General features: G+C 44.3%; 1 protein-coding gene, 1 long non-coding RNA gene and 1 pseudogene across 2 annotated transcripts; 2 read left to right on the forward strand and 1 right to left on the reverse strand.

Moving 5' to 3' along the window:
* Positions 1–456: 456 nt before the first annotated feature.
* LOC136523230 (probable receptor-like protein kinase At5g20050) lies at positions 457–1878 on the forward strand. The gene has a single exon (XM_066516983.1). It carries the CDS (start codon positions 457–459, stop codon positions 1876–1878), a length of 1422 nt encoding a protein of 473 aa, XP_066373080.1.
* A 1836-nt stretch (positions 1879–3714) lies between these two features.
* LOC136523231 (glutathione S-transferase T3-like) lies at positions 3715–5720 on the reverse strand (annotated as a pseudogene).
* Positions 5721–7905: 2185 nt separating this feature from the next.
* LOC136521408 (uncharacterized) lies at positions 7906–10659 on the forward strand. Its single transcript, XR_010775546.1, has 4 exons — positions 7906–7978; positions 8183–9719; positions 9804–9855; positions 10051–10659. It is a non-coding gene; the product is annotated as an uncharacterized lncRNA (long non-coding RNA).
* The last annotated feature ends 2687 nt before the right edge of the window (positions 10660–13346 follow it).

The raw sequence follows: 13346 nt of genomic DNA on the forward strand, positions 1-13346 counted from the left end.
TCCATGCAAATACTACTTTGCCCTGCCATCGCTTGTCTCCACATCATCTCGACCTCCTCCGGTCGGACGAAGAAGATTGCTTTCGCTGCATTTCTTGGTGCACTTACCCTGGTTGTTGTGGATCTCTCAATCATTAGCCATGGCATCTTGCTACGATCCACCACACTCTGGTTCACTGCCAATACTTTGGCTCTATCGTGGCACTGCATCTGGAAGCTTTATCCGGTTGCAATAAGGCCTTGGCCCCAGCACTACTTCATCATGATCTGGGAGCTTCTTTACCTTTTTCGTCCGATTGCACGACGTGCACACCCTTGGCTCCAATATCTCCGTCTTCGTCTAGGATCTTTCTTCTTTATTAATATGCAGAAGAAGAGAGTTCTATTTCTGCATGCTTCAGTCATTGCTATCCTACTATTTCACATCATTTTTGCTCTTGCTACTGAGTGTCTACCCATGCAAATAGTACTCTACCCTGCCATTGCTTGTCTCCACATCTGGGCCTCCTCCGGCCGGACGGAGATCATCGTTTCCGCTGTATTTCTTGGTGCACTTGCTCTCGTCGTTGTCTTCGTCTCAATTGGTGCTCATGGATTGCTCATTGGGATCATGTTCATGGCCAACGTTGTGGCTATATCCTTTCACTGCATCTGGAAGCTTTACACGGTTGCACAGCCATGGCTTCACCGGCACTGGAGGAGGAAGCTTTATCCAATAGCACAGCCTTGGCTGCTGCAGTACTTTTCCACGCTTGCACCGGCGTGGCTGATGCACGATGAAGAAGCAGGCCGCCTTCTGCTCCCGCTTCAGCAAGGGCGGGCCGCGTTCCGCATGCGGGAGTTCTCGTACGACGAGCTGCGCATCATGACCCAAGACTTCCGAAGCATGGTGGGGCAAGGCGGCTTCGCCCAAGTCTTTCGCGGCGTCCTCCTCGACGACGACGGCACGGGCACGGCTGTGGCCATCAAAAGGATAACGACCACAGGTGGTGGTGGTGGTGACCGCCCCCCGGTCGTCGCCGGTGACGACGACTTCCTTAGAGAGATCTCCATCGTCTCCAACGTGCACCACCGCAGCCTGGTGCGCCTGCTGGGCTACTGCCTCCCTCGCGAGGGCCTGGGCAGCAGCAGCCGGTACCTGGTCTACCCCTTCTTCGACAACGGGTCGCTGGACTCGTGGCTCTTCCACGGCACACAAGAGAGGCGCCGCCTCCTGCCGTGGCCGACCAGGCGCTGCATCGCCGTCGACGTGGCCAAGGCACTCGCCTACCTCCACCACGAGTGCTGGCAGCAGATCCTGCACCTCGACGTCAAGCCGGGCAACATCCTGCTGGACGCTGACCTCCGGGCGCACCTCTCGGACTTCGGCATCTCCATGTCCATAACCCGGGACATGAGCAGCGTCGACACGCGCGGGAGGGGCACGCCGGGGTACATGGCGCCGGAGATGCTCGTCAACGCGGTGTCCGCCAAGTCCGACGTGTTCAGCTACGGCATGACGCTGCTGGAGCTCGTCGGCGGGCGCCGGAACTTCGATCCGGCCTCCTCGTCGACCACGGACGATGCCTCGTCGTCGGCGACGCCCGACTTCACGCGGGACTTCTTCCCGTACATCGTCCGGGACAAGATGGCGCGAGGCGAGCTCATGGAGGCGGTGGACGCAGCCATGGCGCTCGTGGACCGGGAGGAGGTGGAGGCGGTGGTGAAGGTGGCGCTGTGCTGCATCCAGAGCCGGTGGGACATGAGGCCCACCATGCTCACTGTTGTGGATATGCTCGAAGGCCGGGTCGCCGCTGATCTGCCTCTCCAGAGCCGTCATCTGTCCACCGTCAACTTCTCGGATCTACTCTCCTCCTCCTCACTTACGCACGGCCAGTAGTACTCCTTACTAATCAGTTCATTAACTACTTCTATTATATAAGGATTATTTTCACATGCAAGCATGACACGAACACACAGCGATTTGTTTAATGAATGGTTTTTTAATTTGTTAAGGTAATACTCAAATGAATTTGTACCATTCACATGAGTGTGTATCCGAGTGGGTGTGTAAGGGCATGTACAACCCACACACAGGGGCTGTCTATAAGTTCTTGGAATTCATGACACAGACAGTTAAATAGACAGTTCATACAATCCATAGACAAGGGTTGTTTGTTTGACTGTCTACAAGCTATTTAATGCTTGTATTTAACTATGATCAATCATGAGTACCATTTTTGTATACTATTGTGTTGCTAATTGATACAAATTAGATCAAGCATAAATACGTGGAGTATGATTGCAAATTTTTTAAGATCCATCAATATAAGTAATATATTATACATGACTTCAGAGAGAGCTGCACTGTACACATACTGGAACAGAAAAAAAATAAAAGCAACACAAGGAGCCATTTTTTAAGATCCATCAATATAAGTAATATTAATATATTATACATGACTTCAGAGAGAGCTGCATTGTACACATACTTGAACAGAAAAAAATGAAAGCAATACAAGGAGCCATTCAGTCATCACTATAAGAAAGCAGCATATATCCATGACACATACAGGAACTGAAAAAAATAAAACATGGATTAGCCATTTTCAAACAAGTCATAGCTTGCACACTGGCAATCAGTTTTCAGAAAAAAAAATAAGAAAGGTAGATGCATAACTTTCAGTTAAACATAGAACACTAGTAGCCTATATATCGTCCACACCTTGCAGAACCAAACCAATCACCTAGTGGCAATCTGATTGTTGCCATCATGTTGAACCTGGAAGGAGATAGATGGAAAATACATAAGCTTCTCGTCATGTTCATACATAAGCTTCCTGTCATTGGTCACAAAAAACAGAAACAATCAGAAATGTAATGCATCCAGTAACTGAAACTGAAAACTGAAGAAGGCAAAGGATGACAATGTTCAGAGCATACATGAATCTCAGAAGAAAAAAAAATCTGGTAGTAGTTCATAGTTTCAGAACTACAACAGTTACTAGATGACAGGAAGTGGAGATGACAGGAAGTGGAGATTACCAAGTCCACAGCAACATTGGCACATCTACCAAATCTACAGCAACAGACCTGCTTGTCCACTCTATAACTGGAATGGCTGTCACCTCCGCTTTAGAAACTGTCGGATTTCTGCAATCAGAGAGTTTATTCTTCTGGCAATAATCTCCAACTTCGGAGCCTGATCGTATACCAACAATACAAAGCAAATAGCAAAACGAAGGATGCCATAGTATGCTTTTGGCCTCTTTGTTTTCTGTGAAGCAATAGATTTGGAAAGAGTGGGAAATCACGTTCCAATCACTGGACATGCTGTTTGATAGATAATGGATTCACAGCTACGTTGAATACACAAAATGAAGCCAAAGAAATTAGAAATGTTTCAAGGTACTATGCATTGGCATTTCTGCAACTCCATACATCAGCATGACAGCCAAAGAAATTAGCAAATTTTCAAGGTACTATGAAATTAGAAAATAAAAGCATAACAGCTCCATACATCAGCATCTTGTTGAGCTTTGACAACAACTAGCTTTCTGATTCTCATCCTGTAAACAAACAGAACAAAGGAGAAGATCAGACAAACAACTGATAGTAGTTTTCAGCTGAGAAAGCTAACTGAGAATTCAACAACAGACATATCAAAAATCAGGAAGCAAGATAACATGTAAAATCAGGAAGCATACACTGCACCTAGGAAACTTCAGAATAATCATTAGATAATTTCAGGAAAAAGCATCTTCCTTAAACACTTCATGGCAGCAAGTCACTCAGACTTTTCGTCGTCTATCATTGAACTTGTATCTTGTGAGACGAGGTTGTTATATGCATCCATCATCTTTGATTCTTTCTCAAACTTCTTCCCCTCCATCTCAAGCTTCTTTGATTCCATCTCAAGCCTCCTCCCCTCCATCTCAAGTTTCTTGGACTCTCTGTTCTCCTGTGCTGATAAATGGGTAAGCCTTGTGGTCTCAATCTTATCGGAAGACAACTTTTGCTATATCTCTAGCACCTTCATGCGGTTTGCATTAACTTCTTGGATCTTGCTCCATTTATCAAGCTTTTCCACATGATTTTGTGGATTCCTCTGATTTTTCATCATCACCCATTGCCTTTGACTTGCCTTTTGCAGCAAGAGCGGACTTTTTAGCTGCCTTTTGTCCCATTGGTCGCTTTGGCATCTCATCTTCACTGTCAACATTTTCCACATCTTCTTCGAGGTGATATGACTTCCTTTTACGAGCGTTCTTCAGCTCTTCGTTGTATGTTTTCCACTTCGGCACTTCACGACAAATTTTCCAAACATTCTTAATCACAAAGGGTCCAAGCTTGTGATCCAAATAGAACTTCTCGGCTGTATCCATCCACATCTCATCGGAGTAGCCACTTGTGAACACCCTGCGAGCCTTCAAATACTCGGATTCAAAGAGGTCACACCACCTATTAATCTTGTGCCAACGATCCTTAGCTTGCTTTGCATTCCTTTTCCTTTGTGGTAGGGTCTCCTTGTTGTATGCCTTGATAACATCACCCCAATATGCTTCACCCTTCCTATCGGCTCTAGTGGTTGAGTCCGTTGAATTTTCAATCCAAGCACTCATCAATCTTTCATCTTCTTGTGGTGTCCACATAATCCGCTTCTCAGTCCTAACCATTTCGTTCTTATCATTGACTAGAACAGGTAGCTGCTCTGATAAGAATTCCACCTCTGAGGGAGAACTTCCTCCATTGGTTTCAGGAATAGATATATTGACATGGCTATTGTGAGGTGTACCAACCAAATGAAAATTATGTGGCTGATTGCCAAAGTACCTCATGAAACCACCTTGTGTGTCTTTATCCCTATAAAAAGAAATAGTGACTGAGCATTCAACTGTCCTTATCATCATTGAATTGCTATTAAGTGTGCAGAGAATAATTGCACATACTAAGGTTCAGTAAACTAGAAAAAGCAATAAAATTTATCCAAAATGCATAATCTACTGATAATCAAATACATGCAGTAATCTACTGATAATCAAGTACATGCAGTAATCTACTGATAATCAAATACATGCAGTAATCTATTGATAATCTTACAACTAATTTAATAAATAACCACTACCTTCTTGATTAAGCAATTGTTAATAACCACTACGTAAGGCAGATACAAAAGAGAAGAAGCAAACTACTCTTCTGGGAAACATATTGCATCTGAATGTACAAAAGAGAAGAAGTAATCTACTGATAATCAAAGACACCTACTGATAATCAACTAATATCTATTTTCAGAAAAAAAAACATGCAGTAATCTACATCACAACGAAGAGGCTCACAAGTTCTCTTACCATGTTGCATCTGAATGCCGAACTGAGGAAGACCCTGGACTAGCGCCGGCAGGTGGCGATGGAGGGAACGGAAATCCGATAGGGGAGGATTCGGCCGCGCCGGATGCAGCCATGGATCCGTGCCAAAGGGAAGGAGGCCGGCCGACGGGCTGGATCCACGACCAAAGGGGAGGAGGCCGGTCGGCGGGCTAGATCCATGACCAAAGGGGAGGAGGCTGGCCGCCGAGCCGGATCTGCCTCCAACGGGGAAGAGGCCAGCTGCCCTGCTGGATCCACGACCAATGGACGAAGAGGCCCGCGTGCTGCCGACCTTGCCCTTCCGCCCCGCCGCCACTCTCAACGCCGCCGGTGCCGCCGCCGCGCCTGAATCCGATGGTGTGCTAGGGTGGTCCATCTCGCCGGTGAAGTTTCCCGGAAAGATTGAAGAATATATGGAGATGGCGGTGGATTTGGCGCGCAAAATCCATTCCCGCACGCCCTCAACTTCCTCCGCGCGCGCGCCCGCACTGGATCCTCCACTCGTCGACTCCCCCGTACAACGCGACTCTAGAGAGACGACGGCTTCTTGGACCACGAGCCACACTCGTCGTCTCGCGAAGTGCCGGGGGCGAGCTCGTCTGCTCAGTTCGGGGGTTCTTTTTGTAAAATAAGCGACGTACAGATGCGGTATACAGACGCGCTGTACATGCCCTAATGGATGATCTAAATTACATTGCTCAACATGATTACAAGGAGCTAAATTAACGCTGCTGACATGCAGTCCCGGATGCCATTAGCAACGAAAACATCAGAAAACTCCGTCCTATCAAACTGACACAACTCATGAGTTACCTCATTAGCACTTCCGTGGCATCTGGAGACTGAATTTCTAAAAACACTGGAGGATTTTTTTTCTTTGCTTCGTTGATATTGCATATTACGGAACGGTTTCTACACATGTCCTTTAGAGAACATACCATCGCGAGGCAGTCTGACTCAAACTAGAGACACCCTCTTCCACGGGCGTAGCTACGTTGGGGCCAAGCTGGGCTCGGGCCCCCCCTTGCCTTCATGAATTTTGTAAAGCCTTGTGTCTTGCCTGACGCTTGGAAATCTCCGCTCATCCCTGCCTGTCTGCCTTCCGTGACAGCAGGTGTGCTCCCAGCTTTCCTTTGCCTCTGCGCGTAACATAGGAGTACAGCCCTATAGGCTACAGCTACGACTACTTTTGTGTTCTAATTGAATTCTCATTTTTTTTTACTTTCAAACTCATTAATCTGTATAAAATATGAAGGATATTTTTAGTTCTGTATGTTACATGTATTTTTTTTACAAAGTATGTTACATGTATTTTAGTGTATATATGTATATTTATATGATATATTAATCTTATATATTGTGATTGTTGCCACAGCAAAAACAGATCACCAAAGTCACTTGTATTTTGTTATTAAATAATATATGATCTACTTTTCCTCTGTCCCAAAATAAATATCATTTTGGATTTCGTGCAAATCAAACTTTCTTAAATTTAATTATATTTATATAAAATATGAGCAATATTTGTATCTCTAAATAAGTTTACTATATATTGAAGAAGTAATCTAATCATCAATATTAATGATTTCTTATATATCTGGTCAAAATTAAAAGCATTTAGCTTCTCAAAAAGTGAAAATGACACTAATTTTACGACGGAGGGAGTTATTATCTCCTATCATTAAAAAGAACAAAAGAAAAAAAAAGACTATTTTTTCGTACGAGTTTGTTTGGGTCGTCATTGCTCCGCTCCCCTGCGATACCTGTCTCCCGTCCACGCGCAAGTCGCACAAACGCCGCAATCACCGCCCCCAGACACCGTGCGTGCGACCCGCTGGAGCTCCCCATTCCCATCCCCGCACCACTGTTGCGCTCCTCCCCACCGATCCCATCGCGCCCCTGCGATCCCATCGCGCCGCGATCGCCCGCCGGCCTCGCTCCTCCGCCGTCGCCGTCGCCCAGCAGCCTCGCCGCGGCCTCCCTCGCCAAGCCTCGGGCGACCCAGTCAGCCAGGTCATCGACGGTTCCAGACATCTTCCCCCCTGCCGCCTCCCCTCCCATGCCGAGGATGGATCCAGATGAGGCAGCCCGGTCGGTGAGCAGACCGTCGACCTCGGCTGATCCGGCGACGAGGCGGACCGGATAGGGTGGGGGCGCCCGCCCTCGGTGGATCCGGCGAGGAGGCATCCTAACCCAGGTGAGAGCGCACGGCACGGCGGCCACCCTCATTCTCCTCCACGCTCCTTCCTCCTCGCGCCGCAAGGGCGGGGCGACGGCGGCCCTCCTCAGGTGTGCACCGCTGCAGCGGTTCGTCTTCCCCGGCCGCGACGAGCCCCCACGGCGGCAGTCCTCGGCACGACGCCGCCGGCCAGTCCCTACCGGTGCTCACGCCCGACCCGCCCTATATCTGCCTGCTGCCATGGCCGACCGCCGCCTCCTGCTGCTACTGCTCGCCCTTGTCGTCAAAGCGTGGGTGGTGCCGGGGCCGGTATACAGGGAGGTGGAGGGGTGTGAGGGCGTGGTGGAGCACGCGCACCCAACCTTCGCCTCGGCGGCTCCGTCGCCACTCCGTCTCCGTCCAGCTCGGTGGCTTCCCATTCGCCGTTCAGCGCTCAACGGGCGATCTAGATCCAGGTCTGTTCTCTCTCCCTCCCTCACCGTAGCTCCTAGATCCGTCCGCTTGGGTTGTAGTTGATTTCCCCATGGACATTCGGTTTTCCATTCACCCATTTTGCTTCTGATTTGTTGCCCTGGTGGCTTATAGTTAATTAATTGCTGCTTCCGTAGAAAGAATATGCTTGGCCGGATGGAGCCTGATTGGATTGTGCAAAACTGCAGGTGCTTGGCTGGCGTGGAATCAAATAAATATGGACGAAATGAATGGCAGAGCACAACAGATTGGAGCTGGCGTTGGCGCATAAACACTAGAAAGAGTCACTGAAATTTCAGGTAAAAGGTACTGGAGAAATTAATTTTATTTTAAACCCATTTAAATTTATAAATGAGTGTCACCTGTTAATTCAGATCAACTTACTATTCTTAATTGGCATCTCTACAGTACTTTTAACTAATGCAGTTGCATGTGGGAGACATAACATTGCAGAATTAGTTTGTTAGAAACTGCGAGCACTATGCATAGATGTTTTAAAGAAAATATATTTAACTTTTTTTTTCAACCATTCCTGTCAGAAAAACATTCTGATACTTCCTTGGAGCCTACAAACTTAGGAACGACCAATTAGTTCTAAGGAAAGGTCTGAACCGTAAGAAGCACTTTGCATTTTCAATGTACCTTGATCCAATTTGGGTAAAATATTGTGAGTCTAATAATTCAATTTATGTTACTCAATTTTTAAAATTCTGGAGAAGTGAGAAAGCAAGGGAAAATTATATGTGGTTCTAATTTATGTTTCAGTCAGGCCATATTATCTTATCAATTATTATTTTCATGTGCACAATCTTTTTTCATAGAGATTTATCAGACATAAGTATCTATAATGGTAGCATTTTTTTTTTTTGAAAAATTTGCCATTGTGATCTCAGCTTCTTAAATTCTTAATCAGACATAGTGCTGTTTTCCCTCTCTTTTTTTCCCTATTTCTTTTAACTGAAACATGCAGCTACAAACCTTCAAGCGGCATCTCAGGTGAGTTCTTCCTCCTCTCTGTATTTCCAATTCAGTTGGTTTCTGCTAAGCAGTAGGCCAGCAGTGCAACTCATGTTATGTGCCCCTTAACATATTCAGGAAACAGTAGACATAAGAACCTGCGAGCAATCGGTGGCAAAGGCTTAATTAAACCCTTTTAATTGTCAGTGCCTATTGCATTGGATTATCTTTGGTTGATCCATTAGGATGCATCTGCTGCATACAATTATATTTCCTGGCAATATTAGGATGCATCTATTGCACTCTATTATCTTTGGTTTAGCCATTCTTGGTTTGCAGCAACCTTCTGTGTATGTGTTTATTTCAGATGGAGTACCTATTTAGACATTCTCCTGCTGGTAAAGAACAATGGATACAGTCAATTATCAATGGAATTCATATTGGAGTAAACAATCAAACATATAATGTGCACCTAAGATCAGTAATTGCTCAGTCAATTATCAATGGAATTCATATTGGAGTAAACAATCAAACATATAATGTGCACCTAAGATCAGTAATCGCTGAAAATTACTTATTCTTGTTCATGCCTGACTTGTATCTGCTTCCCCTATGATGGAGGATAAATAAAAATATATATATTTATTGGAAAGCCACAATGAGTTTGGGTTTGAGATGGTACAGGTGCTGTTAATAATAAGCTTGAATCATGTGCGACTCACTGTCAGTGAAGCAATTTGCTCGTTTTGTAGCTGAAATGCCTCCTAGGTATTTAATCCTAGATTTAACCTTTTGAATTAGGCTGCAGCAGGTGTACATATTTTGAAACACTGTTTTTTCTATCATGTTCAGATCCTAGGGAAAGGTATCATTTTGAGACAGACAATATGATCCACAAGCAAAGGTATAATTTCCTCTTCTACAAGGCTATTGTATAGTGGTTCAAATTGCATATCCAATTTCAATGCCCCTGGCGCAAAGTGTTTTCCAGTTTATTATATCTTAGCAGTTCCCCAGGAAAAGAATCATACTATTTCATCAATCCTGATCAGCAGTCTGCTAATATTATGACCATTTTAATGTGATGATATTATAACAGATCAAGGTGTCCACGACCAAATGCAATTCCAGTGGTGACACAAGCCTCCAGGAATGACCAAGGCTGACTACCACCATCTGAGAATACTCATGGCGATGCATGAACATTATTATTAAACAAAATAGTGGTCCAAATTATGCATGTTGATGCATTGCTTGTTTAGGAGATTCTGATTATTCTAGCTAGGAGCCTGATTCAAATAGTTTGCATATAGCCTGATTTCTTTTGTTTTCATATAGATTATAATAATATAATATATTCCTGGTATGGCTGCATAGATCTTTTGGTTACCTTGTTTGAATAAGGCTTGTTCCCTTTATAATGCCTGCTCCGTTTTCAATTTTCCCCCCAACTGCATTGGATTCAAAATCTAAGATGTTCTTTTTTCTGATTAGCAAAACCTGGTGACATGAATCAGTGTATTTTCTGTAGGAAACAAAGCTAGGATGGCATATGTGGCGTTCAAAACTTGGATGGTTCAATTTCAGAGCGCTCAAACAATTGGCTTGAGTCGATAATGGGTGTAAAGTGTAGGGCTACCTCTATACCAGCAAACATCATTAGATATTAAGTTTTGTCCTAAATAGAAATATTATAAGCAAGTTTTTTCATTTTTAATGACTTGAGTCGATAATGACTTCTTAGTTTCCCGGATTGTATACATGCTCAAATATATTGTGTAAAAGTTGAACTATGGAAAAAAAAACATCGGCTGTTTTTATGTGCGTCTCCAAGATAAATCCGTTGCGTTAGCACGCGCATCTAAATCTGAATTTCTGAATGAGATAGCAGGTTTGGAACACTTCTTTGGTCTGAAATCCAACAACATAAAGGTTCTTTTTTTTTCTGAACTGCTTCAATGTTTGCCATCTAATACCGTAGCTTTGTAATGCAACTATACTGCATTTCCTTTGAAAGTCCAACATGACAATAAGTAGCTGTGAATTATTTAGATTAAGATTGGAGATGAGATGACATCGGCATGCCCTGATTTGCTCTCGGTCTTTTATATATATAAGTCCCAATATGCCGGGGAGTGAGTTGATTAAACTAATTTTGCACCTCAGGGCAGAGGACGAAGGAGGATATGCGAATGCGGACTCGGCAGCGGCCACCGGACTCCTCCGCGACGCACATCCTCCTATAGTTTTTTGATGTGTGAAGGTTAGCTTAGGTTTGCCCTGCGATGTGCCGGATGAAAGATATCAGAGATTTTTTCCTGCTAATATAGAATATTATCGTAGCCGCATCACGGAAAGGTCTATACAATAGATTTGTGAGCATGCGACGCCGCGCTCTTCGTAACTGTGTTAATTTTATGAACTTTGCTTTTTGGATTAAATGTCACTTTAATGTCTGTATTTAATTTCACAGTATTGTTATCTTATCGTGTGATCCGTATGTTTTTAGTACAAAAGTTTAGTTATTCCGTAGCAATCCGTAGCAACGCACGTGCACGCTAGTAAGTACTATGACTAAATTTCCACCACCTGTGTGCATTCGGATTCAATGGTAAATTGCACGCCCCCACCACTACGTTTTGCTCCTAGCTCCGCCACTGCCGTCTTCTAGGAGGTCTGTTTCAGACCTGCCCATGCAGCTAGGCATTCAGCTTCTTCGGTGACTCGCTTTGTTGATTGTGAATTCTTGGCTCCAGCATAGTGAATTCTTGAGGAGAGCATAGTGAATTCTTGAATGTGTTTAACTCAGAGCTGGTCAGTTTCAACCCAACAAGTTGATTGTGCTAAGGCCCTAACAGCAAAGCTCAAACTCCTAAGGAGAGCCCTAAAAGAGTGGCAGTCCGGGGTGGTCAGCCTCAAGAATGTCATTGCAAATTAAATGTCAAGTTGATCATCCACTTTCTAGAAGTAATAGGGGACTTCAGAGACCGGAGTCTGGAGGAATAGAACTTCAAGGACATCCTAAAGGAACATTTGTTGTCTTTGCTGGAGAATCTATTGGAAGCAGAGGGGAGCCATTGAATGGGTTAAACTTGGAGACGCATGAACCAAATTCTTTAATTCAAATGCAACCCTAAGACATAGGAGTAATCCCATCAGTCAGCTAGTCTCCAATGAGATGGTTTAATAGTCACTGCTCACAAGGACAAAGAACTCATTCTATGGGAAGACTTTAAACTTAGGCTTTTGGTGTCTTAGATTTTACTAGGTTCATTGTTGACCCAACTTCCTTTGTTTAGAGAATTGAGGGTTTGGACTCCCTTGAAGGCCAATTCAATCGTGTAGAAATTGGCGAAGTTATTAAAAGGTACGAACACATCTTCTTGACTTGGTCAATATGGTCTACTCCTCCTTCACATGTACACTTGCTTGTTGATGTCCCCGTGTCAGTCATCCACAGTCAGTCTTCCGGCCCTCGGTCACTCGGTCCAAGCCTCACATCCGTCCTTCACCACTCTAAGTCTATCGGCACAAACCCGCTTGATCTTCTCCGTAGCCGTCGACCGTCACAGTGCTCTACACTTGCACACCATAAGCCAAGAGACATATTACTCCAAACACTAAACCAAAGCTTGATCATTTCTTGACAATCACTCATCATCACAACACACATGGGCAAATCTCGACCATGTACGTGTTTGCACATGTTAAAGTATGACAAGTTTGACCAAATTTGTATTAGAAATTACTAATATTTATTGTACTAAATAGGTACCATTAGATTCATCATTAACATATTTTCATAATATACTTATTTGACATCATAAACATTAATGTTTTTATCTAGATATTTAGTCAGGACACTTTAACCGATAATGCACCTAAAAATGCATTTTTTGGACGAAGGTAGATAATCAAAATAGATAGTATAGATAATTTATCTATCTATACTCTATACTACCTAAATTTTCATTGAAGTTTGGGCCTTTGGGGCGTACCACACTACTACAGAATTAACTTTCACTATCGGCCCATCACTGCTGGTCTTTTAAAAACCGGTAGTGATAGTCGCTGAGGGCCATCATTTTTAGTTTTTGGCTAAAACCGGCAGTGATATGACCAACTGTTGGTGCTTCTTAGCGTAAGCATAAAAGTCTGCAAGCGCATGGAAGTACCGTTGTAGCACTTCACCCGAAAGTATTCAGGGTATCGTATTTTCCCAAAGGAACGATATTGTAAGTAGTCTCTTGGCTAGTTTACCTAGCAGAACAAGCTAAAAGGGTAACTTGGGTAGTGAGGTTCTTCTAGGGGTAGAAACTTTAAGCGAAGGTAACTTTGCTACTACGTACTTACTTCGGACATCGGTGAACACTAGTCTGCCGAGTGTTGCCAGCC

The sequence above is a fragment of the Miscanthus floridulus genome, chromosome 18 (genome assembly GCF_019320115.1).
Source record: "Miscanthus floridulus cultivar M001 chromosome 18, ASM1932011v1, whole genome shotgun sequence".
Lineage (NCBI taxonomy): Eukaryota > Viridiplantae > Streptophyta > Magnoliopsida > Poales > Poaceae > Miscanthus > Miscanthus floridulus.